The 27,534-nt window shown below is 42.3% G+C and overlaps 1 protein-coding gene across 2 annotated transcripts in view; it reads left to right on the top strand.

The window, feature by feature from the left end:
• GNAS (GNAS complex locus) overlaps positions 1-27,534 on the top strand; it is a 130,496-nt gene that overhangs the window by 31,387 nt on the left and 71,575 nt on the right. The window contains exons 1-2 of one of the 2 annotated variants that reach the window (XM_021553592.3): positions 16,432-16,651; positions 20,207-20,279. In XM_021553592.3, the coding sequence (XP_021409267.1) occupies positions 16,513-16,651; positions 20,207-20,279 (212 nt within the window). In that variant the 5' untranslated portion in view covers positions 16,432-16,512. Of the gene's footprint in view, positions 1-16,431; positions 16,652-20,206; positions 20,280-27,534 lie in introns of those variants that run through there. The other variant, XM_021553591.3, reaches the window with a different exon arrangement.

Genomic DNA, 27,534 nt, shown 5'->3' on the forward strand with positions numbered 1-27,534 from the left:
AATCAGGGTGGGTTTTGTTACAACATTTACATCATAAAACATGATTTTAATCGAAGGAATGTAGCTGATTTACAACATGCACTGTGAGTGCTAGCAGTACATGTGAGCAGGCCATTGTAACTTTAGTTTGTGTACATCAGTGTCACGTCTTAAATCTGAGCTGCTGGGAGAGGGGCCGGGAGGCTGGAGAGGGAGAATCTCATCAGAAAACTTTCTGACAAACTGACTTCCAGAAAATAACAAAGCGCTGCTCCTGGTTTTCCATTCGTCCCAACTACCTGAAAGGAGCTTTCTGCAGATGTAGAATCATCGCAGTAGCACTTTCATTTCTGTCACAGAGGTCTAAATAAATGAATTGGCCATCTGCAATTAATTCACATTGTACAAATAGTTTGAAGACTGAGTCGTCTGTCTTCCGAACAGAGCGATCTATTTTTAGCTTCTCAAGCAAGCCTGTTTTGTGTTCTTTGTAGAGTCAGCGACATTCTTTCAATTTTTCAGCTTAATTAACACAAAAGAAATTGTAATCTGAGAAGGCAGCAGAAACAAGAACCCCCTGAAAAGCATGAATTTGCAAGAAAGCAGAAGACGACAGCTTTGCAAAAGATAGATGGCAAAAAAAGAAAGAAAAAAAAAAATTCAGAGACGTTTGTGGGTTTTGGGCTGGACACTGTATAGGCTGAGTTGTACACAGTTTGTTGATTTACAGTGAATGCTCACAGGTTTTGCAATTAATTTTGAGTTCTTTGTTCTGAAAATTATGAGGGACACAGACTGTTTTCACGTGAGGTTGCAACTAAATCAGAAGAATACTTGTGAATAAAGAGATTTCTGTGGAGTTTCTTACACAGGTCTGGCCTGGGTGTGAACCTTGGTGTGTATTCCCTGGATGGTTGAGGGAACACTGAATCCCCTCTGGGTGGACTCTGTGTGCTTGCAGTTGTAGAGAAATCATTATTCCCAGCTTAGATATATTCATATACATGCAATTTTTATTAGAATCTCCCCCTGACAAATATAAACACACCTCCTGCAACACGACATGTATTCTGTACTGCTTGACTTAGAAAATTTGTAGTGATTGTTAGAGAGAAGCAAGGCACAGCTCACTACTCATAGGGCTTTGAGTTAAAATGTTAGTGCTAGGTAAAAAAAAGGGGAATGAAAAGTTGAAAAACTCAGAACATCAGCTCCAATTAGTGAATGTTCAGCAGTGCTTTGAAATAAGATTTCTGTGCCTGCTGGCAAGCACTTTTTTGTTTCAATGTAATACCCATAATATAAATATACAACTTTTTTGCTAATTTTAATTTGCTGTGCACTAATATTATTCATGCACAGCGTGTGAGCTTCCCAATTAAATATCTTTCTAAGGGTGCTTGTCTGAAATATGCAAACAAAAGGAGGAACAATCCTAAACGCTCAGCCTACCCTCTCTGAATCCAGGGAAAGGGCTTGAAAGGCTGAAGTACAACTCCAAAAATCTGGTGGCTGCTGCAGCAGGGACATGAATTCCTGCATCAACTGCTGCATCCATAGCCTTGTGTTCCAGACTCACGTGTGCCCTGTTTTAGAGTGAAATGTTGTGTATTTTATTCTAATTGTCTAAAAATACAGCAAAGTTCCCAGTGGGAGCTTACTGTTGTAGGTGTGGAAAATAGTCACCTCAGGTGTTCAGCTGGATGCCCTTGTTGAGAAATCTGGTCTCCATGTACTTTTGGAAACTATTCCCCAGACATCCTGAGTATCAACTTTTATCTGTTTCCTTCCCAAAAATGTGTCTGAAGAAGTTGTATCACACATCACAGGAGGGGAAAAAAAAAGTGCAGAAAAATGGTTTGTTTAATAAGCTGAACTTAGTTCCCAGAACTGTAAGTACCTTTGAGTGTAACAAGTTAAAGCAGAAGCCGTGACTGGCTTCTGATTAAACAGAATTAATTCTTCAGTTGTTGCAGAACTGGGCTCCTGCAGGATGCCACCAACCTCTCCAGCTCTGACCAGTTCTGCAATACCCGAGCCTTTCCTCCCAAATTAAGTTCTGGGGGAGATTCCTTTCACTGAGGGTTTGCAAGACTGTATCCTTGTTTTTCCTTTTCTGTAGAAACCTGCTATATTTTCCCTCCGTAAATGAAAAGTGCTGTAAGTGGGGAGGAAGAGGAACATCCATGTTCGTGCTAAGAAACAATAAGAGAGTTACAAAGCTGTTGAAGCCCCTGTTGAGGGATTAAGGAGGTGTGTGACTGGCAGTGATACTGAAAATAAATGGGAATGGTGACATTGGTGGGACATTGGTTTGCTCACCTGTATGTATTATACAGATTTTAAAGTCTGTATAAAGTAACTCGTGTCCTTAAAAGATCACTGTCACTGATTTTCCCAGTGCCAGACTGATACACAGCTCTAACTATAGGTCATATAAAATCCATTTATCAATGCTGAAGGCTGGTGGTGAATATTAAACACTTCCAAAAAATCAGTTTGCATCCTTTTGCATGAATTTGTGCTGTGAATTTTTCTCACGCAAATCTAAAGGAAGTAGAGAGAACTGTCAGTATCATCTTTTTCAGTGTTTGTAACAGGAACATCTAATCAATGATCTGGGGTTTAATTACTGTTTGAGTTTCAGTTGTAGGAGTTTGCCATTCTAAGCAATATGCAGACATGCCTTTTGTGTTTAAGTGCTAAATGCACACATACTAATGTGTTTGAAAGGCTTCACTACTTCTGATGCTTTTTCTTTTAAGGATTTGTAGGTATTCATTAAACAATTTCAGTACATTAAAAACAGTAATATAGGTTTCTGTGATCTTTGTACCCTTAAAGTTGAATTTTTGGATTTTCGTTGAAGGAAAAGTAAACTTTTTTTTTTAAAGTATATTAAATACTGTAATGAAACAGGAAGTATGTCCTAAAGTATGTTTGTTTTAAGTGCTGTAAGAAAGTCTATTTAAGGATCCTTCTGATTCTGAAATACCTATTTAGTGTAACAGTTGTAAAATATGTGAGGTAGTCAATCATACCTTTGGCTTTTATACCCGGCCAGGTTACTTGCCAACATAAACAAAGACTTGAAGGCTTATTTTTTAGAAGTTTCAGACAGAATCCAGTGAACCTTTCACTTAATTCATAATACCCTAAATATTAATTATTTCTAAAAATATTCAACCAAGACTGTAATTTCTAAAAACAGCATGAAGGTATCTTCCACGCCATCCATTTTATTCTCGTATGATCCTCAAATACATAAAACATTCAGTTTCTTTTTTTTTAACACAAGACACAATCTGTTGATCATTTCTTTCGAAGGTCTGCACCCAGTGTGTTTTCTGTTGAGTCATGAGTTATGTCTGTGGACCACTGCATTGTTAAATAACAGTAAATACTCTTTGCTGCTGAATCACCCGTGGGAAGGACAGGCACAGGCCGGGCGCTGAAGCAGAGGGACAGAGCGCTCCGTGTTGTTGAGGTTCAGGAGAATTCTTTAGATAACTGGCTGTCCACAGTGCTTCTCCATACTCTTAGCCCTGGCAGCAGCCTCCTCAAGGGAATGAAGAGGAGTTTGTGCTCAGCTGGGAGCTAACCTTGCTCCAGGATCTGCCCCGGCTCCTCGCAGCGCCGGTAGCGGTGTCAAGGACCGTGGGACACGAGCATTGCAGCCAGCCTTGAGAAACTGCCTGGTCTTCTTCCCACGAGGAATGCCCAGAAACCAAAGCTAGATATGCTTATCCCATCCATTTGTGTGCTTTACTCCCTACTCTTGGTCCTGCTCACTCTTCTGAGGGGCGCTGGCCTCTCAGCTCCTTGCCAGCCACACAAGAGGTCCGTGGAGAATATGGGGAAGAGGTGTCCCTGCTTGGCAATTTTGGGTTTCATACACGTAACAACGTGAATTTTCACATTATAGAGGTTCCTCGTGCTGAGGAGAACCCTTGATTCCTCAGCACCTCTTGCCGTGCTGCTGCAGAGCCCAGCAGGCAGCAGAGGGAGCACAACAGTCAATCCCTTTTCCAGTGCCATGGGATAGCAGCACTAATTGTGTGTAAAACAGACTCGAGAAATGGAAAAAAGACAGAGAAGAGTGAAAGACATCTTGGTTAGCAGTGTACTGGAAGTAGATGAAAGGGCTGGAGGGAACAGGGTAAATGTCTGATTATTAGGGAATGAGGAGCTAAATATGGCATCTTAATATGGTACGTGGCAAGAGGCCAAATCTGTTAGTTTGTAGATCTTAACCTGCTTCCAATATTTGGTGTTGAGCAGGATTAAAAACCAGGAGGGGAGGATTTTTTTGGGTTCTGGTTTTGACAGCGATGGAATCTCCTGAAGAGCAGTTTTAGTGCCGTGGTATCCAACCCCAGATTCTCATCTTGTGAGACCTTAGGATCCAAGCCACAGCTCTCTACAGGGTAGTGAGAGTGAAGCTACAAAATGAGGTTAGGAGATCGTGGCTCTCTGGGAACAAAATGTATCATTGACAACTGATATTCATATCAAGAAGAGTGAGAATTTAGCTTCTACTCCTGATTTAAAATGTCGCCAAGGTATCATTTTCCTATGCTCTGCAATAGATGTGTTTATGCAGTACCAGAGCTAGAAGAAGTTTCTAAAATATAAGTTTTCTTAGGAATCAACTGCGTTAATGACTTCGTTGTATCTGAAGATATAAATGAAAGTGACATTTATGTAACAGATTTTCCAGTATAAAAGCCAAAGTCTACTGGCTAAAAACACTCAGAAGGCTTTACCATGAAAAATTTTAACAATCAGAGGTTAGATGAAATTCAGAGAAAATGTAGGGTGAGATGGGTGAATCTACTGCTTTTTCTTTGCTTTTTTCCAAGTGGAATGACTTGAGCTGAAGTTAACTTTTTACTACTTAAGAAGGTTAGGTTGTTCTTAGAAAAATAATTCAAACTGCTTATTTTTAAAGCTTTTGTAATAAGAAAACTTCAAAGAAGTTTCTTTTAGAGTAGAATTCGAGTAATGCAGGTAAGGTAGTTAAAAATTCCCTCACTGAAATGTAGTTTGAAAAATAAACTTTCATGGCACCTATACAAGTATTTCTATAGATCCTTATCTGTAAAAGCAGCAACATATTTCTTTTTTTAATTAAAGATCATTATAATTGCTAATGTATTATTGTTTGGGGGCATATGTGAGTCAAACTGTGGTTTTGAGAACACAATTTTGGAGAACACATTCACCAGATCCTTTGCCCTGTGCTGTAATATCTGTGCTAAATTAAAATACAGGTTTAATGTTGGAGATGCCTTGTGTCCTTGCCAGGGAGAGGAGCACCTCCAAGAGGACAAATGAGAAAGTTGGGAATCATCCAGAACAACTGGGGAAAAGAATTCTGCAAGATGTGACCATTTTGCAGAGAAGCTGATTGGAAGTTCTTGAAAGGAGGAAAAAAAGAGAAACCTGAGAACCTTTGAAGCCAAAGCAAAGAGGCAGAAGAGGGGTTCCAGTTATTTAGGCAATAGGTGCTGTCTCACAAAGAAGTAAAACTTTCTAGACAGAGGAGGCAGAATCGTTGCTAGCAAAGGCATAATCAGACTAAGAGGTGAATTCAAGCCTGTTTGATTTTTTCCCATGTATTTTTTGCCTTGCTTATGCATTTTTGTTAGCGTTTAAATTGGTTTTTGGTGGGGGGGCAAAGTAGGGGTATTTTTGAAGACTTTGGACTCTGTTTAAGATGCTCCTTTACGAAGCCTAGACTGCTTTCTTATCAGCCCTTTAAGGACACTGTTGGAAAACCAGAGTTTCTCACAGGTAGTAAACCTTACTGACACATACTGCAAAACCTGTCTCCAGAAAATTGTTCCCCAAGTGTTGATGTGCCCAGATAGTGGCTTTCCATCATGGAGTGCTCTTCAGCTCGGGTCTTCAAAGGTAGTGATTCATTCTGTGATGTATATCTGTCTAGACATGAGAACTTGATGCAATAAAAAAGTTTCTTACTTGGGTATTAAGAGACTGCAAAATTACATAATCATTGCTAGGGCAGGAGGTCTCAAGCCATGGGAGGTTATTTCTGTCGTGTCTTGTCCCACCTTTTCTTTATGCAGATCAGTTTGGAATGTTTGCCAGTGAACCTTTGTCCTTCTGCCACCTCTCATGTGGACATTGCAGACTTCATACTGATGCTTCCATAAAGAGACTTGCTTGAGTGTCTTTGGGGCAGTGAGATCCTACAGTCCATTTTTTAGCTGGTGGAAGCACTGTTTCAGCACTTCACATTCTTAATTCCATGATAAAATGTCAGCTTCAACTCTCTGGTAACAGGAAATCTTTTATTCATCCTTGAGCAAGGAATTTCTTAGCCTTTTTACCTTAACTCTTGAGCAGTTGTAAGCATATACACATCACTGAAAAAGAGCATTCTTGCAAGTTGCTACTGCACAGTTTGATCTTGTGCCTGGTGTGTCTTGGGTTGGGTCACTGTCCCTACACCCAGGAGCTCTTCCTGCCTTCCCTCCAGTGCAGCCACACTGACCCACAGAGAGTCAGAAATCAGTTCTTTCTAGCCCACTTTGTTCCCTCCAAACCAGATTTTAGGGTGGAGAAGAATTAATTCTTTTTATTTCTGTGCTGAAAGAAAGATGGTCTGTGCTGGTCATGGTGGCTCTTTCTGTTTCGGGCCATTGTCATTCAGCTGGGTACAGAGTGCTTTGATCCACCATGGAGGGTATGATACCAAGTAAATGTAAACAAACCTTATAGCCAAAATTATGTTTGCAAAATAAAAGGTGGTTATCATTTTGATGGAGAACTATTTTTGGTGTGTCACAATTGCATCGGTCCCTTTTGCCTGCTAGAATTGTGAATTTATAAACTCCCTCACTGGTCTCCTCACTGAAGGGAAGGAAAACCAGGAAACTGAAACTCCATTCTTCTTTCAAATGAATATTCGTGGTAAATGTTAGGAGGTACTTGCTCAGCTCTGTAATAATATACATGTCCATTTATGAGATGGTCCAGACAGAGCAGAGGATTACGAATACAGAATTTTAGACTAAATTTGAAAAGGCAGCACAGGAACTTCAGCTCCCAAAATAACCTCTGAAAGTTTTGCTTTATTTCACGCTGTCGGCCAGGATTCTCCTTATAACACCACAATATTCATAATAAAGAAATAAATTAAATCCACCCCTTCCTGTATGGCTCACAACACACAGCACTGTGCATGCTCTGCACATGTGTAGTTTTGATAAAGAGACATTATCGAGCCTGAAATAATTTTAAATAAAACAAATACTGTGGCTGCCCAGCACTTCCTCTGGAAGTATTTCCTTGGACAAATCTTCCTTAACTCCCACATGCATGGAGTTAGTGTATATATCCTTCAGTAACACCAGTGCATAGAGAGGATGTTTCAGGCTCACTGTACAGCTGTGTATTTTATAGCTAGGGTGTGAAATGCAGCCCTGCAGGAGGGCCCTGCCTCCTGGCACTGCCAGGGCTGCTGGTTCCAGCATCTTCCAGGTGTCCCATGGCTGGAGGGGACAGGAGTCCCTGTGTCACCCCAGGGCTGGGGCGAGGTGGTGGCAGCAGGCTCAGAGCCATCAAATGCCCTGCCCTGCAGCATCCTTGGCACCCTGGATGTTCCAAGGGCTTTCCAGCAGAGTGGGAGTGCTGGCGTGGCTGTGATCCCCCTGGGCAGAGGGGAGGGGGCTCGCCGTGGGCGGTGGGAGATTTTGGGGCGCTGGTTCTCCGGGGATGGCAGCGGGCAAGCAGGTCCAGGTCGGGGCTGGAGGGAGCTCCTGGCCCCAGAGCTGTGGGGGCTCAGCCGTGCTCGTTCTCTGTTTGCACAGCAGAGATGGAGCTGTAAAAAGCCGATTGCTTCAGAAGGGAATAGGTCACAGCTAGACAAGGGAGCAGTGGAAAAACAAATTCGTTATTGTAACACCAGAGAGTGTAAAGCAAACTGGGAGTGACCTGTGGAAGAACACGGCACCGGGTGGGTGCTTCATGGTGGGCAAAGAATGACTGAAAAGTGTGCAGGCTCTCTTTTTTTTTTTTTTTTTTTTTTTTTTTTTTTTTTTTTTTTTTTTTTTCCTGTTTTCAAAATAAAAAGTATCTTTGTCTGGTACTTTGAATGTAGCAAGCATGCTGGTTCTAGCTTTCTCTGGTTTTGCTGGAGGGCCTGTGGGAGAAGAACTTGACAGAGTACTAGCAGCTTTCTCACCATTTTCATTTAAGAAAAACAGCATTAAGATTTTGAATAGAGCCTATCTTTTTTTTTTTTTTTCATGAAATGTTGCTGAAAATGTCTGAATTTAAGAGGTGTTAAGAAAAGGAAGACAGACTATTAAAAAAAACTTGCTTCCTTTTTGAATAATTATTTTATGATGAAACGTGCAGCAGAAGGGCTTAAAGGTCACCAGTGAGACCAGGGCCCCTTGGTTCTCAGTGCTGTGCAGACATGTCGGAAGCAAACAGCTCACAACCTGTAAGAGAGAGGCAGATAAAAGATAGCTGGACAAAGAGGCACAAAAAAGGGAAGTGGCTCGTCCAAGGTCACCCACGGATCGGTGGCTGTGCTGGGCTGAACCATCTGCAGGAGATCAGGTCTGGATCCTGTTCCCCTGTTTGATCCCCATGCTCATCTTGTCTCCACTCACAGTTTGTGAGTGTTCAAACAGGTCTGATTTTCCCCCAGTTGGGTCCACAGGAGGGGATAATCCTCCACCTCTGCTGGTTTTAATGTGGCAGAGGCAAAATCCAGTGTTGGACCACAGTTTCTGACCCAGCTCCTGCCTCCTGCTTCCCATCCTGGCCATGGATGTCTTTCCTGGCTTTGCCTGAGATAGAGCAACAAGGGAAACCTTTCATTGTGCACCTAAAACCTTGGAGACAATCAGTTGGTTCATATGCTTTTCTAAAATCTAACAGACATAAAAAACCCCCAAACCACCAGAAAGACTTTTTCACTGCAAAAAGGGTCTAAATTCTGCAACTGCCCTGGGGCATGTGGGGCACTCTAATTTAACATCAAGGCACTTAAGACGCAATGGTGCTCTTAGTTTGCCAGACAGACAGATTCTTCCAGGAAAAACAGGGTACAAAAGACCCCTATTCTATAACTGTGTCAGTATGTAATCTTAGGACCTAGACTTAAGGTTTTTTCATCTAAAGAAAAAGATGGGAGAAAATACCCCTTTTCAAAAGGAATACTTTTAGGCCTTCAGTAATGCAGAGACAGAGTAGCAAAATCACAGTCCTGTTTTCCTTGCAGATCGTCTCTAATAGCTCCTGGTATTGAGAGTATTGTGGTTTGCTAGCTCTAAAATGTAAAGTTATTTTGAGCATGAAAGCCTGGACGTCATCCTATTTTAAAAAAACGTTAAAGAAGGAGACGAATGTTTACAGCACATGAAAACCTGTGTGACAACTTAGCAAGAACTATTTTAACAATCCTCTTATTCCCTTTCCTGTTATGCACCATACAATGAGAATGCAGTGTCAGTAATAAATAATATTGGCATGGAGGGATGGCTCACGGTGCTCCCGGAGTCAGGCTGGGTCAGCCCAGCCCCAGCTGCCACCCTGCTCTGCTGGGAACTGTGGCTGCTGAAGGCAGAGCCTCCTCTCCTCGCCTGACCCCCGGGCAGGAGAAAAGCTTGGGAGTTTTGTGCTTCTTTGCAGGAATTAACTACAGCCAGCATTTAGAAAACAGCCTCTGCCACAACTGCCTCCCTGGGCTTTGTGACCCAAACTTAACAAGGATTAAAGCAGAATATTTCTTTCTATTAAAAAAAAAAAATTGCAGTTTTTTTTTTCTTTTTTTTTTTTTTTGCAAGGGTAGGTCTGCAGTGAATGTTGACAAATACTGAAACTAAATAGGAGAAAAGGCTTGTTCCAATTTTTTTTTTTAATCGGCATTCCATATGTGTTATGTGGAGAGCTAGGATGTGCTGCTACTTCTGTTACATAAGAGGGATTTTTTCTTTTTTAATAAAGTGCAGTGCAGAATGCATGAGGAGTGAGAAGTAATATCAAGAAAAAGAACAACATGAAAATAAGAAAAGCTACTAAGTGAAAAGCTCTTACTCAGTGTGTTATTTCCATAATTCCGTGAGTTCCTTAAAGTCTCTTTTTAATGTTTCTGAGGGAAAGCCTCGAGTGAAAGGAGGGAGGCAAGGTTTTTTTTTTTTTTTCCCTTTGGTTTAAAGGAAGATCTTGGTTAATTCTATTAGTAGACTTTGGGCTTGTTTTATTTAAAAACAAAACAAAAATCCCTCTCAAGTTTAGAATTTCTGTATGGAAAAATTCTTCTCCTTTGCCAGAGAGGGAAGTATCTCCTTTTCATTGTGTTTGTTTTGGAGTATCTGTAGTTAAGTGTTTTGTGTTTGTTCTTTATTGAATACATTAGTGGTGCATTAATTCCTCCCTGACAATGCTCGTTTCACTCCTTCCCAGCTGACAAACTTGTCCCTTCACATGATGATCCTGTGTTGCCCTCCCAGGGTTTGATTGGTAATTTCCTACCTTGTTTACCTCTGAATGCTTTTTAAAGTGTTTTTAGTTCTGGCCCCGACAAGGGAAACCGATTTAAAAAAAAACCCACATTGAATTCTTGCTCCAATTCCAATCTGTTTGCTTTGGTTTTCCTTTTTAGATTATTGTTTGGCTTTAATTTGTTTGTTTCTCCTTTAAACGGGTTTGAGATTACTCAAGGGTTCCTTGTTCAGCAGGTCAAAGGGTAATTTGGAGACTTTGAAACCGTCTCCCTTTTTATCACCACGTTTCGTTCTTCCCAGAGTCCAAAGGATTTTCAGGACGATAGCTCGATAGCTCGTGGAGGATGGCTCCTTCTAAGGAAAACATGAGCAGCAGACCTGAGTCACTGCAAGTAGCCATAGCAGTTTTTCTTAGATTAAAAAAACCCCACTGATCTAAGTCTAAATCAGAACCTTAATTAATCCTTATCTGTAACTAAAAGATTAAGTTTATTGGGGATTAAATACATTGAGGTTGATAGGTTTGACACTCAACTATCAGCCTGGGATGGAGACCCTAAATTTAACTAACTTCAAGTCAGAGAAGTACCCATACACAAAAATATACAGTGTGTGCTATTAAAAATGTCCTTTAACTGAAAGAGTCAATCTGTTCCTGAGTTAATCCCTGCTTTTAAAAGAGGAAGGTCAGTTCCAACAGCTCAGCTATGGCATTGTGGATTTGTAGGACAGCAAAATGAAGCATGGGGTAATGTGGGCTCCTTAACAAAATTCCAGGTGTTGCTATAAGAACCATTTGTTTCATGTGTCCCCCAGGTTAATTGAGCTCTGTGTCCTTCCATGGAAAAGACTTGCTGAAAATATGCTATTTCCTACAAACAGAAACAAAGGAAATTGTACAATTAGATCAGCACTGTCACTTTTACCTTTTGAGCTACAAACGTTGTCCTCTGTGCTGTGTCTCCTGAGCCGTGCTAGAACTGGGTACAGGTTATTCCAGAGGCCAGGAAGGCTGACAGCCTCCTCAGAGGCTGCAGTGAAGTTTCAGTCCAGTTGCTAAGGGATGCTGGAGATGTCATCTGTGTCTTCTCTTCCAAATGAGCACATTGGCTTGGTCACAGCTCCATCCCCCACAGTTCACAGCCAAAAGTTTGCGAGGTCACATTCACCGGCCAGTGAGAGCCCATAAGGAACTGCACAATTGTCCCATCTGAAAATGAGTTAACCATTTCTTCTTTACTGGAGGTACCCAAGTGCTCAGTGCCTTCCACTCACTAACAAATGTAAATTATTTGCAATAGGAAATAAGGGTGTTTGTCACCTGGAGGGTTTGGGAGGAAGCTGTGGGTAAGAGGGCATCTGATCTGGGTCTCATAACCAGCTCTAAATACAAAGAGTAACTTGAATGAATTCAGAACCTGACTCTGGTCAATTTAGAATAAAACTGATGCAACAGCAGAACTGTAAGCATAAAGTTTTATCCATTTAGTTAAAAAGATAAAAGAACAGAACACCATGAAATATGTGTCTGAAAAGTCTTTTTCAACAGGCTCAGAATCTACTCTGTTAAGGCAATAGTTTCTCCAAAACCAAGTCTTGCATCTACATTTCCAGCCAATGTTTGTGAATTTTACAGCAGTATTTATTTGTATTTTACTTGTACAGTTGTGAATATCCTCATGCACAAGAAGGGAGACTACCACAAGGAAAATGCATTGAAGTACATGTAGCAGTCTGTCAGATATGAAATAAATATATTGAAATAGGAAAAAGATAGTATTTTTCTTGAGGTCCTCTTGAGTGATTATATCAGTAGGTATTACATGTAAATCTTAAAAGGACAGAAGTTCATGTGTATAGGGTGGGGGAAGCATAAAAGATGTGAACTTTTCAACAAGTTCTCTCCCCTACTGCTACTGCTAGTCTGCTTCTACTTTATATCTAAATCTTTTATTCCATTTTAAAATCAAGCTAATATAGTTGTCCTAGCTGGGAAGAGCCAAGTCTGCATAAGTTATGCACTTCAAAAGGACTGCTCAACTGAGTAAAGTTCAGGTTTATTTACAGGAATAGGATATTGTTACAAATCGGTCTTTAGTTTTAGGCACCAGAGAGTAGATTTTGGGGAAAAAGCTGTGGAGAGAAAGTGAAGAAAATAATGGCAATAAAATTCCTCTTTCAAAAAAGAAATTAACAAAATTAAGAGACCTGATGATTTTCATTAGGATGTAATAGAAATTAGGTCAATAGGACTAAAAATCTTTTAACTAAAGCGATCAAGTGGACTGAAATGGATTATAGATACAGGGAACTTTTATATATCCTCCTTTTCTCCCAGATATTCCACTAAAATATTATTTCTTTTATTTATTCTGCTACTTCTCCTTGTGAGATCTTTTCTGTTTTGAGAAGTGAAAACAGCAGAATATTGTTTCACACTGTTAAACCCCCTGTTCTTTTTGTGAAATCCTTGCCCTGAGATGTGTGCTGGTGCATCAGAATCTTTGCATTTACTTTAGACTGAAAAATAAAAAACAACAGCCTCTATTCTACTCAAAGTGTCATATTCAAGCATAGAAGGAATATCAGTGAATCTGAATTTAATCTGTAAGTGTGCAATGCTCTCAATCTTCTGTGTTTAAACTTGTATTTCCCATTAATTTAAATAATGCAGGATTGAGTCAATGGCCAAAGTCTTCTGATGCTCTTTTACAGCCTTTTCCACATTCTTGTTACTATACCATTTTAGAAAACATTTTCATTTAACATGCAGTAGTGTCCTTTAACACCCTCTTTTCAAGCTTCAAATAGACTTTTATCACAGAGGCACTATGCCCATACATGTAGTTATTTTATCTTTGCATTATTTGTTCCTAAGGCTGCAGGTTCTTCAGAAGTGAGATTTAATTTTATGGTGAGTCAGGGGGTCAGATTGTGCCTGCACTTACCCTTCTGATGGCAGGAGTCTCGTGAAACTCAAGTTAATGGATTTTTACAAGATGGAAGCTAATGGAACTAGTTCCAACACAAAACACTGTTTATTCTGAAGACACATTAGCAGCCTTATGTTATTTAAAGAAATAAAAAAGAGTGAGAACAGCTAATGTGTTGGTATGCTCACTCTTCAAACGATGGGCTCCTAATCAGGAGAGCACTGAAAAAAACTCCTGGCAGTTCAGGGGGTTTGTGAAGAGTGGGTGGTGCCTGATGTCCTGAGTCCTGTCATATTTCAGGAAAATAAAACAATCTGTAATTGCTGATAGGTTGCACAATGTGGGAGTTTTCTTTTTGTTTCATGTAGCTTTTGACACTTTCACACTTTAGTAGCACTTGTAATACAAGGAGCTAATTCTTAATTCTGTTGTAAGTAACTGGGAGCTTTGTGAATTAGCTGAGTGTGTTTTTCTTTTTTAGCTACTTCATGCTCTGCTCAGCCTAAAGACAGAGGCACCAGGTATCTACAGCAGGAGGACAATGATTCCTGTGGGAGTTCAACCTCGCAGAGCCTGTCCTGGTTTCTGTTTGGGAAGGGATGGGTGTGCACTGCTGGACAACAGCATTTACACAGCCATGACTCCTTGTCCGTGGATGCTTTGGCATCTTTACCCATCCCATTTCCCTGTACAGACACCATTCACTGAGATTTTAGCCTTTTGTATATCTCCAGCAATAATTTCTCTTTATTTGTGTATTCCTTCATGTTTGGAGCTTGAGATGGGCTCCCTTCCCCTCATCTGGGACCCGGAGGGAAGAAAAGCCTGGAGGCTGGGGCAGATTTTCCCCCATGTGAGGTGGCAGGTACTGGCACTTCTACAGTCTATTCATATCTGAAACCATAAAAAAAAAAGTACGAGGTTCTCTAATTTTCAGTCCAAATTCTTCTTTTCTGAGTCCTTTATGCCTTGTAAACTCCACAGTTAAATTATATTTTAATATTGTGTATTACATGAAAACTATAGAAATAAATAACCTATAAAAGATACAAGGAATTACTACCATATTTGCTTCAGATAAATCTGGGCATTGCTGAGCCAAGTTTCTCGAAGACCCTTTAAAAACTGCTCTTAGCCTAAAAGAGCACCTAGAGACCCTACTAAGAGTCTCTCCCGTGCATTTAAAATAGTGATTGTGATGTTCCCTGTTTCTCCTGAAGTCCCCCCCTTCTTTCAGCAAGGGCAGCTCAACAGATGTATTTGATGACATTAGCTGTGACCTACTAGTTGTTTGCTCTATTCATATAATTGTTTTACTGTGGGTGTTTCTAAATATAGTAACTGCATGATGTAAGAAGGCGTGTTCGTGGGAACAGTGTGGTAGATAATCAAATTTTGCAAATTAGGGTAAGTAATATTTGTATAGTAAAGGACATTTCACTAACTCGTGTGGGGTGTGTGCATAGAGAAAAACTACCTGTGTATTTTAGGGATCCGGGCTATACAAAGAGCAAAGCGCCAACCTTTGTTTTCCAGGTGTAACTGATAAGGTGTGTAATTTTTGCAAAGAGGTTTACAAAAAATATTTTAGAAAATGGGGTTAGACGGGGGTAAAACCATGCGTAGAAGCCAGTGTGTGTGTGCATTCAGAGGTGCAGAGAGCATCCATCCCCTGGTACCTTGCGCACGCAATCCTGGCCGGGATGGGCAGGGATGGACAGAGACAGGCAAGGGACGGATCGCGGGGTGCTAGCGATCATCCACCCCCCCAAAAAACAAAAAAAACCAGACACAAACCATTCAGCACCACAACTCCTACACTAATTATTTCCAAGCGTAACACAAGGAGTCGCGGGGCACGAATCCTATGAACAGCAAGCCCAGCTCCGGGCGCCTCCATGCCGCGGGGCGGGGGGCGGGCGGTGCCGCGGGACGGAGGCTGCGGGGCGGCTCCGGGGCGGCTCCGGGGCTCGGGGCCCCGGGCGGCGGCGGGGCCGGTTCGAAGAGGGCGCCGGCGGCGGCGCGGGTGACGCGGGCATCATGTGAGCGGCCCCGCTCGCTCCCAGCGTGCAGTGTGGGCCCGCTCGCCCCACCCCGCGCTCCGCCGCCGCGGAGCCGCTCAATAGGGGAAGGGGAAAAAAAAAAAAAAAAAAAAAAAAAGAGAGAGAGAAAAAAAAAGGGGAAAAAAAAAAAAAAAAGGAGAAAAAAAAAAAATGCGGGAGAGAGCAGGAAAAATAAGACGGGGAAAAATCCGCCCGTGAGAGGACAGGTTCTGCTCGTGGCACAGAGCAAACGGGCTTGCCTTTTTTTTTTTTTTTTTTAATTTTTATTTTGTATTTTCTTCTCGCCGAGAGGATTCAGCCGCCTGGAAAGCGCATGTGAAAAGAGCAGCAGCAAGGAGAGGGGAGGAAAAAAAAAAAAAAAAAAAAAAAAAAGGGGTGGTTTGTCTTGGACCCCCCCGCCCCGGTGCGGGAGGAAGGACCCGCGGCGGCCGGAGGGCGAGGAGCTGCGGCGGCCGGCGAGGGAAGGCACCGGGGCTGCGTGAGCCCCGCGGCGCGGGGGGAGAGGCGAGGAAGAGACGTTTCCCGATCCTCCCCGCCGAGCATTTGGGGAGGTTTCCGCGCCTGGAGCCCGTGCCTTTGGATCTAAAGAGGATTATTATTTTTTTGGGGGTGGCACTGAAGCTGGATTTGTTCCTGTGCGTGCGGCGCGGGGGGGGGCATTTCTGCTGCCTCTAGAGGAGCCGGCGGCCCGGCCGGGGCGCGGAGATCCCCGCGGATCGCTCCGCACCCCCCGGGAAAGGTGCGCCGAGGGGATCGGCGGGGGGCGGGGGAGGAGAGGCAGCTGCAGCTGCCGGGGAGGAGGCCCGGCGGAGCGGCAGCAAAGTCATCGCTATCGGCCCCCCCTCGGCTGGCTTCGGGCTCGGCGCTCTCCATGTCTCTGGCTCTGGGCAGCGGCCGCCACAGCAGCGAGTAGGGGGGGAGGAGGAGGAGGAGGAGGAGGAAGAAGAAGGGAGCCCGGGAGTGCCTCCCTCCCTCCGTCCCTCCCTCCCCCCGGCAGCCCCGGCCGCCTCCCGTCCCCTCGCCCCGCGTCCCTGCCTTCCCCTCCCCAAGATGGGCTGTTTAGGGAACAGCAAGACGGAGGATCAGCGCAACGAGGAGAAGGCGCAGCGGGAGGCCAACAAGAAGATCGAGAAGCAGCTGCAGAAGGACAAGCAGGTCTATAGGGCCACGCACCGGCTCCTCCTGCTGGGTAAGGGGTCGCGGGCCGTCCCCTCCCCGCCGGGGCAGCGGCCCCAGCCCGGGCACGGCGAGGCCGGGGCAGAGAGGTGGGGCCGGGGTGGGGGAGCCGCAGGGCCCACCCGGGGCCGCGGGGATCCGCTATAGCGGCGCCCGGGGCGGCGGGGCCGGGGCCGCCGCGGGGACCGGCGCGGTGCGGGGGAGCGGCGGGGAGGGCTCGGGCAGCGCCCGGGGCGCCGCGGGAGGGGCCGGGGCAGGTACGGAGCGGCGGCGCGGGGCCGCTCTGCGCCCGCGGGGCGGCAGCGGGGAGGGGGCCCGCGGGGAGCCGGGCAGATAAACAGGGCAGGGCAGTGACAGCGGCCGCGGGCGAGCGCGGCAGGGCCGGACACCGCTCCCCGCGCCGGGGTGCCGAGGGACGTGCGGCCAGGCCGGGGAGAGGAGGAAGAGGAAGGGAGGAAGTCGGGGAATGGTTTGGGGGAAACGGAGGGAGGATGTTGGTCCCGGAGGGAAGCGCGGCCGCGCCGGGGCCGCGGAGCAGCGCAGGCCGGCGGGCACGGCCCCGGCCCCGGCCCCGGCCCCGGCGGGCTCGGCACCCGCCGCTGTCGCACCAGGAATTGAGGTACCGCGCGTTGGAGCGCGGGCTCAGCCGTCCCTGGGTGCTGCTCCGGCGGCTCCTTTGGGCTACCTGCTCGTGTTTTTCAGGAAAAGACGTTTACAAACGTGGGCTGTGGCTTTCAGGGAAGGGAAAGGTCCAAATATCAATATAGGAGAGGACAAGCAAATGTTTGTCAGGCTCGTTATTTCAGAGTATTTTGAAGTAGTGTTTCAGGATCAGATGCAGTTAGGAGCCGTGGGTTGTTTTGGTCACGCCGAGGGACTGCCTGTGCACGTTCTGCAGGGCTGTAGCGTGGAGCACAGGCTAGGCCTCGCCGAGCTGACACAGTTTTCGGGGGAAAAACCCTAATGGAAGAAGGAGAAAAAAAGAAAAAAAGGATTTTTGAAGGCAGTGAATTTGGAAGCATACTATCACCAGTAAAACCTTTCAAATACTCATTTGAAGAAAGAGACTCCATATAAATGGAGAGTGACTGGGACTACAGCAGCACCTGCAGCAATGAGGAGCCTGCCAGGGCTTCAGCAGAAATCTGTTAACAGGATAATTTGGACTTCAGCTCTTGGGAAATGTCTTGGACTTCCAGATTTCAGGCTGAACATTACGTAGATACATAGAAACTATTTGTCATCAGACGAGTTGCTTTCGTAAGAGGCAAAATTTCAGCAAACAGAATCATGATGGGCTTGCCTGGGTTTTCTTTCTGTTTTCTTTAGTTCTGGTGGCTGAAAAATAGTTTAGATACTTGCAAATAAAAATTTGCGTGTTTTTAGCAATGTCAGTAAAGTCATCTGTGAGTGTGTTTTATAGTGATAGTTCAGCTGTTACAGTTTCTGCCATGAATTGTGGATAGTCTGTAACTCAGACTCACTGGTAAAAAAATCTAAAAGCTCACCTCCTTATTATTATGTTATGTTTCCTGTATAAGACGCATGAAATAAGAAGCCAGGCACTTGGAAAGTGTTCTTAATCTTTTCAACTCATATTCAAATAACAACAAAGAAGAGCTGCTGAATATTCTAGTGGGTTTATGCTGCTGCTCGTAGGCCCCATCGCTGTACACGTGCTTGCCCCGCTGCCACGAGCAGTCTCGCTGAAATTAATGGAACTCTCCTTGGTGGTGAAGTTAAATGTGTGTGTGTAATTGTTGTTGAGAATATGGCCTTAACAAGCAGCCAAATATAGAGCTAGACTTATGGAGAAACATAGATGTAATACATCATTTTGGTTCACTGGTGTTGTATCTGATCCAGAGAACCCAGGTGTGTCAATACCAAACCAAATGTGTTTATAGCAAATGCAACAACTGTCCAGCCTCCTTCTTGGACCAAGTGAAGTAAAGATTTTGGCTCCCAATCCTTATAAATATAAAATGTGATTTATTGTTATGGCTGAAATTTAGTTGTTATTAGTTTTTAAGTAGACATATGACTATAGCAGATAAGGCCGTCGTGAATAATTCTTAGTTGTCAGGATGATCCAGTCTATTTTATCCCAAGATACTAATTCTTGATTGGTTTAGCCACCTGTGTTTATTGCATGGTGCAGTCTGCCTGATCAGACAGAGGGTGTGTGGTATAAAATAGCAGCTTAGTGGAGAAGTGGCGTGTGCATAAAGAGTTGTAGATAAAAACTGCTCTCTAAATGCTTACAGAACAGCAGTGAGCAAGGAGAGGGAAAAGGAGTAAGGCACTGGGATTAAAGTGGCTATACATGCAACCAGGTTTTATGGAAAGCAGAGCAGGACTTTTAGGAATTCATGAGGAAGAAGGAAAGGAAGGGAGAAAGCAGAGGGCGGAAAGCGTTTGTGAGAAAATGAACCTTGAAATGTAGCTGCTAAAATACAGTTTTGAACATGAGGCTCAAAATGGAGGCTTGTGCTGTCAGTGTGTGCTAGCAGAGGCCTGACATCCTATAAATACAAACTGTACCTCCCTGCCCGTTCTGCCACAGACGTACGGTTCTTGTGGGTGAGACACAGCCTGGGGAGGGGAATTAACCAGTAGCCAGGAGATGCTAAGGGGAATCTTTCTAAATTTTGCCACGTTACGATGCTACTCCTGCAAAAATATGTTTGCTTTATATAGAAAGCTGCCGATCTGGCAGCGTGGAGCAGCTCAATTAAATGCTGCTGTTGGAGTTGCTCAGTGTGCATGGAGAAGCGGGTACTAGAGGCAGATGGGCTGCCCTGTGCACTGGCATCCGAGCAGCACAGCAGAAATAGCATCCATCTACTTATGGAAACTGGAGTAAAGTGGAGCGGGGTTTTTGCGCTGCAGGTACGGGAGGGGAGCAGGGGAGAGCTGCGGGGGAGCTCTCTGGAGCAGGCAGCCACAAAAGGTGGTCTCTGCCTCTCCTCGTGCGTAGGGTTGATTTTGGAACATGTAGGGAGGGTGGGAGGCTGCTTACAAGACACAAATAAGAGGAGGTTTTTTGTAGCTTTGTGGGTGGAGGCTTAAAGGGATGCCTTCCTTTTTCAAATGTGAGTATCTACATATTTTATTCCTTGCGATTTAAGTTACGGAGTTTGACTGGGTGATGATGAACTGCAGCCAAACTTAGAGTTCTTTAAGGATATAACACAATTTCTTTGGTCAGTCTTTCCCTCGGTCAGATAGTGGTGCCAAAGCAACCAGGTTGTGATGTTCCCTGTGTTGCCTTCTCTGTAAAATGTTGAAGTTGTCCATTTTCTTTCCAAATACTGCAGTCTGCTTTTAACATTGACACTGGAAAAATGGACAGTGAAATGATCCAAGATTCAGATCTGACACATGACTTGAGCTGGGCATTTATTTTTAGCTACAACTGAAGTTTCCAGTGGCAATTATTTCTTTCACTTTTCACTCTTGCACTGAGAAACCCAACTTTCTCAATTTTACCCCTAAGAAAAAAATTCTAGTGTGTGCCTTAATCACTTATGCTTCCTTCTGAAATTGATTTACTTTCATTTTCTAGGTGCTGGTGAATCCGGTAAAAGCACAATAGTCAAGCAGATGAGGATCCTACACGTGAATGGATTTAATGCTGAGTAAGTGCATTTGCTTTTTCATTTTACATTGTACCTTCCTCCTTTGTGCTGCAGTCAGTGCTCCTGGTTTATATCTTGTGTATTTTCCTCTTGCTGCTGTTTCACTGTCTCAATAATTTGGATGTGTATTTTTAGATTAACCTGAAGAAGTCAGACACCGATCATAAATAAGATCTAGCAGTATAAAATTATTTATATGAAGGCAGAGCTGATTTGATTAAGTTTTGAGTTTTGTGGGTTTGTTAATTGCAGTTTCTTTCACAACATGGCTGACACTGATTTACTTCAGCTATAGCACATTGATTCATACTGCTGTAAACATGCCTTGTGTCAGTGTACAAAATGAGCACAATTTTCTTTATTTGGAGCAAGTAAGGCTTTATTTTCTCTGTCCTCACAGAATGAAATCATACTCTGAATTTTGGGGATTTTATTGTGCTTGCTTGTCCAGAAGTTTGTGTTAAATTGTCTTTCTAAAAGCTTTTAATTTTTGCATCTAATGGCTGTTATTTGGCGGTTGTGAAGAGTGGAATGGTGTGAAGATAGGGAAAATGGATGTCTTGTTTGTCTGAGAAAGATTTTTGTTTGCTAACTTTTCGACTAACTTCGCTATAGAGTAGGAAGAGATTCTTCTACATGTTAATTTATGCTTGCAGTTGTGTGTGTGTGTATACCAAAAGCTGCTAAATTAATACTAATTGAATCAAAGTGTTGAAACTTCAAAGTTTATTTTCTGTGCTTATTTTTTTTTAGATTGTAGTATTGGTTTTGTCTTGCTTGTTTTCAAACACAACAGTTTTGTGCTGCTAGCCTTTAGCTTTTGGTGGTATCATCTATTTTGTGAATCCTGCCTTTTTGGGAAGGTTAAGCTTTCATTAGTCTTCCAGTAGTTAATTCTTTAATAAGAATATCTGAGCTAAAAGTTTAGCCAAGGAGTCTGGACAGTACTTCTTCCTAATCAGCAAATGATAGTTCAGGATAAGGTACACAGTCTTTTGGATGAAAGTTCAGACTGATTCATAATAAATATGCTATGTCCTACATGTTTTTAGCTCCTCTTTGTAAGGAATATTTTCTATTTCCAAAATAACTTTTTCATAAGTGCCTAGTGCTGCATCCTGTTACTGCTGAGCTGTCTCTGTCATTTGGGCTGCTGCAGAGACCTCTTAAAAGACTTGTGTGACTTAAAAGACTTGCATGAGTTGACTTGGTTGAGTAGGTCTCAATATTGGGTGCTGAGTAAAAAGTTCATAAATGAAAGTGGAAGTGGATCCCTGGTACCTTTGAAGGTGTCAATCCATTTAAGCAACATGTTTTTTCTAAGTTTTTAAGCGTGTGGATGCTCTTAAATGGTAACAGTGCTTTGTAATAGGATGGTCTGTGATGTGGGTAGGTAACCTCAAAGCTGCAAGCTGCATACCCAAATCTGTGTGGAGCTGGGAGCCCTGTGCAGAACTGGTGAGGGATTTGCAGCAGCAGGGGCTTCCTCGAGCGTCTCACTTTGCATTGTAGGTGTGGGCAGCGCTGAGCCTGCAGCTGGAATCCGGGGCAACATGGCAAATTTGGCCTCAGGAGGCTCTGCTGGCTTCTGCCTTCTGATAGCAGGGGATTTGAATTACGGGGCAGCCCCGTGCCAGCACAGCCCTGCTGCCAATCACGGGGCATGTCCCTGCCACGAGGGATGGCAGGGGAGCTGCCCGGGGCTCAGGAGCTGGGGATTGTCCACCCAAGGCATTTTGTCCCTTGTGCCTGTCCTTTGGTGGTAATACGTGTTGGAACACTGAGGTGCATAAAAATCCAATACAGAAGTGTGGTATATTTAAAGTGTGCAGGGAGTAAGTTAGTTATAACGCATCATTTTTAGGGTTCTGCTGCCAAAAATAATCAGTAGATGGTAACATACACTTTACAGCAGGGAAAAAGCTGGTTTTTAGTGTTTTGAAATTCTTGCAAGTTACACATCTATCCTTAAATAACTCGCATTTTCTTCCAAATAACTAGCTGCTCTCTATGTTGACTTGCTTTCCATTACCCTTTTTGCCTGATTAATTCCCCTTCTGCCCTGCTTACCTTGTGGAAGAATGATGTGGGATTCAGCTAATGAGGGAAATAGCATGGAGGTTTTTTTTGGAAGGGTAGGAAGAGCAAAGCATTACTTCTTTTCATGTCTTGATCAGTTCTCTGGAACATCAACATGTTGGCATAAAACACCACAGCTGATGTGATGAATAGCAGGAGAGAGGTGGTGAAAATAGTAATATGCTGCAGATGATAATAGTGAAAATAGTAATATGCTGAGATGATAAATTTTCTTTTAATTTTAGTGTATTTGTACATAACTAGATTTTAATTACTTCTGTTACTGCAGTTTATTCTTGTGCTTTGAAAGAAATCCAGTTTCAAGTCCTGTCTTAATTGTTTGTCTTTGTTTGGTTGTGCTTTGGCAATGGATATTTGAAGCAGAGAGAGATTACCTGTTAGGATAAATTAAATTAAATGCTGTGAATGAGGGGACCAAAAGTTTTTATTTAGTGTTACTTTTCTTTCTGGTGACTAAACAGGATATCCAGTGCTAAAAGTGCTGGCTACTTCAGTGAATGTGAGGGGATTTTATTTGTTTTGGTTTTAGGGTTCTAAAATAGTGAAGTTGTCGTGTGCCTTTAGGTGAATTGTTGTTGCATTTTGCAAGGTGAAATCTGTGTAGTTCTACGAAACTAGAATTTCCTCTGGGACTCCAATTCTCAATCCCTTTAGCTAATTAATTATTTGAGGAACTGTATGGAATCAAGTGCTCCAGGTAATTAATGTGCTGAATAGCTAAAGCTAAGATTAATGTGATGGTAGTTAAAGTTGTAGGCAAGTTAACTACAGTAAAGACTTTTTTTCAATGTTCCTTTTATAATTTGTAGATGAATTAGAGACAGATTTTTTTTTTTCCTGTTGCTGTAGTGAAGGTGGTGTGTAGGATGTAAGAGTGCTGTGGCTTTGGGGAGTAGAGTATTGGAGAAGCAAGGCATGTTCTACAGCACAGGTTTTTCTGCATGGAGTTTTTTTGGAAGGGTTTAGCCCACTTTCAGCTCTTGCAGAATGGCTTCAGTTGGCTGTGCTGTCATCTGACATCTTTCTGCTGCAATTCCATAAAAAGTGGGAGTGTGGCCTCCCCACAGTATTTTTCCAGTGTTCCTGTCTTTAACATGGAAGAGCTGCCTTCTAAGCATAATGAAGAAACCGTATCAACCAAATTTTCTACTCTTTGCATTATTGCCAACAACAGAGGCCCTTTTGATGTAGAAAGGGTTTAAATTTGGCTTTTAATAGCAGGAAGCCTGCGACTTCCCTTCCTTTCCTTCCCTCCCTCTTCAACACTTCAACTGTCTTTTCATGAGGCAGTTCCAGAGGAGTAGGTATCTGCTGCTGCAAACAGCACAGTATTTTGTGAGCATCCACTGATAAGGTGGAGCCAAAACCTTCTCTTTTTGACTGTGCAGAAGTTTAGATGGCAATCTTTCTGAGCTGGGAAGGATGAAAAATGGCAAAGGGAGGGTATGAGGAGTTAAGGAATATAGTTGGAAGAATTAAACGTGTAGCTCAGGTTGAAGAGAAAAACAACTCCTTTTTGTGCTGTCTAGAGGCTGGGGTTCTTTGCTTCTAAAAACACATGGCCTTTCACTTACTTCTGATTTCTTTAAGTCATCTTTCCCCTCTGTGATCACTGTGGCTTTGGCTGACAGACTCTAAGGAGAGGGTCATTGTCATGCACAATTTTAGAAAGCAGAGAATAATTGGCACGGGCAAGAGACAATTTTGAAGTGTCATGGGAAAAACTGGGACAAGCAGAAGTATTTTAATAGAAGTAAATGGTTGAAATGTGACTTACGAAATCACTACAAGGATTGACAAATTAGGGGAATATGCCTTTGTGATTATTAAGTTTGGATAGTGTTTAGGATTCAGGAAGTCTTGAGGTTACAGGAAATTTCAGGTAATGCTATTCAGCTTCAGGTTCCCAAATGATGTAAAATGTTGACACTTTCTTGAAGTAGTATGTTGAAATGCTGAATAGAAGTCTGTGTATTTATTAAATCTTCTAGTGTTGATGGCATAAGCAGAGCTGAATAGTTTTGTTTTCAAGACTTAAATGACAAATACATTTGCATTTGTTTTGTACTTTTAAAAATCATTTCATCTCAGTGAGAAAGCTAAGAAAGCTAAGTCACCCTCTTCAAGATTTCAAATGTTTGCTCTTTTCTCATCAAGATTTAGGAGCTTGTGAGTAAGAAAAAGTAGTCATTGATGGTTTCTAATCTTCTCTTAATACATCCATTACCACCATTATGTCACATAAAGCAGTAAGTAATATTATCTACTCACTTTAGTCAGTCCCAGTCTCTCTTGTCAGTGAAACAACTTCTGGTTCAGTAATTTTACTTTTCAGTTGTCTGATACGGTGGGGTTTTTTTCACACTTGTGTCTTTTTAGCCATATGAGCTTATGGAATAAGATAATATAGCTAATAGTTAATGCTATGAAGGAAAAGTATAATATTTATAACTACGTCTTCCAAAATAATGAATTCCCTTCTAATGGCTAATCTTACATACACAAATATGATTGCTTTGTTTTTATAGTTCCTTTACATTTGTGTACCAATCCCATGTTTTCAGAATGGTCACTCCAGATAAGAAACAAAGAGACTTTATTATGTTTTACTTGACTGGCAACAAAAGTAATTTTTTTCCTGGTGTTTTTGAGTAAAATTGAAAATTGGAGTGGGGGAGGCTTGGGTCGTGTGATTCCCCTCGGCGCCTTACTTTCGTTCTTTGCATCACAGTATCTGTCAAGAGGCTTCTGCAGCTCTGAGGCACAAACTTTTGGGGTTTTTTCTCAGCTCCTGCTCCAAGACACCAGTGAGGTGCTGGAAAACTTGTGTGTGCATGTCTGTTCAATTCGATCTGAACAACTGGTTATGGTATTGGATCAACATCTGTGCTGTAGAGCATGAACTGGAGGTGTGGGTAAAGAGGAGAGCAGAATTTGTGTTCCACTCTGTTTTAGGTCTTGTCCTGAGAACTGACACAGTTGTGCAGATGAATTTTGTCATGAGACAAAGATATCCCAACAGCTAATAAATACTATGAAACAGAACTGACTACTGCTTATAGTCCGTAAAAGTTTATGTAAAATGTTCATACAAGTTAAATATAACTTTCTTCAACTTGAAAGGAATGGGAGGTAATAACTGATGATGTTAAACCACCTATGCAACCAAACAATTTCTTAATTGTTAGAATGTTTAAGATAACTTTTATGTGCTTGAAATTATCTTTCCTTTGAAAATAATTTTATTTCTACAAGGGTGAAAATTCTGTTCTATGGCAGAGTGCAAGTGAATGCACTGAAGCAGCATTAATCTTTTTTTACATATAACAAAAAAGGAAAAAACCTTCCAAGTTTGGGTTGATTTTTTTTTTCAAGTTTCTTATGGGATCTTGCCTGAAGATATGAGACATTGTTCATGAAGAACTTGTGCAAATGCTTTGCAATTTAGATCTGCTACTCAAGTGTCATTTTTAAATGCTGTAAAATGAGTTTTCAGAAAATTTTTTTTATTTATAATACCTATACTGGTATACTCATTTGGCAAGGATTGTCAACATACTGTGGCACTGAAAATTCTAATAGTCACTGGAATAACTCCTTCACTTTACTTAGAAGCTTTCTGAAATCAAGCCATTAAAATATTTCCACATGCAAGTAAAGGGAATTTTTTTTCAGAGTGAAAAATCATGTTACTTAGGTTCCTGAAATATTACGGAAATGTAGTGCATGAAGGAATCCAAAAGTTTAAAAAGCTGGTTAGTTTTATCTGCTTTTGGATGCTCGTGGTAGGCTCAGGTTAATCGTCAGTGGAGAGATGACAGCAGAGTGTTCAAAGAAAGCATTGACTTTCATTTTTACATTGTGCTTTGTTTTGAGGTAGGTAAAAGAAGGAAAGGGTGAATTGAGCATTATTTCTTTATTTTCATGGGAAACATGGTCTTGCTCAGAGCAGAATGTGTATCTTCTCTGCATTTACTGGTTGGGAAATGCTGAATTCTACTGGTAAAGCAGTATTTACCAATTTTATGTTGTTACATGTTGAGAGCTCTCAGTCCTCTGAATTGATTTTCCTGGCTTGCAACTTGACATTTGTGCTTTCTGTTAAATATTTCAGTTTTCTGAAAAAGAAACCCAACAAGAATAAAACCCAGTAGTAAACTCATCCCTGAAGCTAAGTTCGCATATGTTGCAGACATGATTTGGCATGTAAAGGGACTGGCCAAAAATATGGCAGTAGTTCTATTTGTTTTGAGGTTTAAATTTCACAAAAGCTTTTTAAGTATGCAGCTATCAACCCAGGAGAAAGCTTTATAGTTGTAGAGAGCTTGGAGAGCAATAACTATGAATAGCGGAATAAGCACGAGTGATGTAATCTGAGAAGCAAAAGAGAGAGACAGAAGAGAGCTTAAGGCTTAACTATGTGGAAAACATTGTGAATGGGTCTGCGAGGGTTTTGACTTTTGATGGTGGATGTGGGATTTTACTCATTAGTTTTGGTAAAATCAAACAAATGTTCAAGTTTCCTTTTATTTTCCCAAACAGAAAATAAACCATCCGGTGGGTAGCTGAGTGAGTGAAGTCTGAGTTCTGGAACTTGTTCTGTCTCCCAAATCCTTTCTCTCCTGCAGCATCTGCAGCTCCTCTTTAGGACCTGTGGCTTTCTGAGTGTCTCCTGTTTCCTCCACTCCTTGTTTTTCTCCCTAATGCAACACTGATCCCTAAATATTCCTTCATCAGTCCACCTTTTACCTTCCTTTTTCTGTTTTTTCTGCTACCTGGACAAAGTCAGAATGTGTTGTGGCTGGTGTAGATACACATGAACTCTTCTGCATTTCCTCATTGGAGTGCTAATTTTGATCTCCTACTCAGCTTCTGATTTTAATTTCTGGACATTAATTTTGCAGCAACAACACTTTGTCAAGTTTGGTTGCACAGCAGAATCTGAGATAGAATGAGACTTAGAAAAAACAGCTAAAAAAACTCTTACTCTTCCTCCGTTCACTCCAGATTTTTTTTTTTAAATATTTTTAGTTTCCATGTTCATGAGTTAAAGTGGAAGTGGTATATTTTTCTCTATTTTCTTATCTTAAGCAAACATCTAGTAGTATAAACCAATGTATTGTGTTCTATTTAACTTGTTATTTAATAAATCACA

This window comes from Lonchura striata, chromosome 17 (assembly GCF_046129695.1).
Source record: "Lonchura striata isolate bLonStr1 chromosome 17, bLonStr1.mat, whole genome shotgun sequence".
Lineage (NCBI taxonomy): Eukaryota > Metazoa > Chordata > Aves > Passeriformes > Estrildidae > Lonchura > Lonchura striata.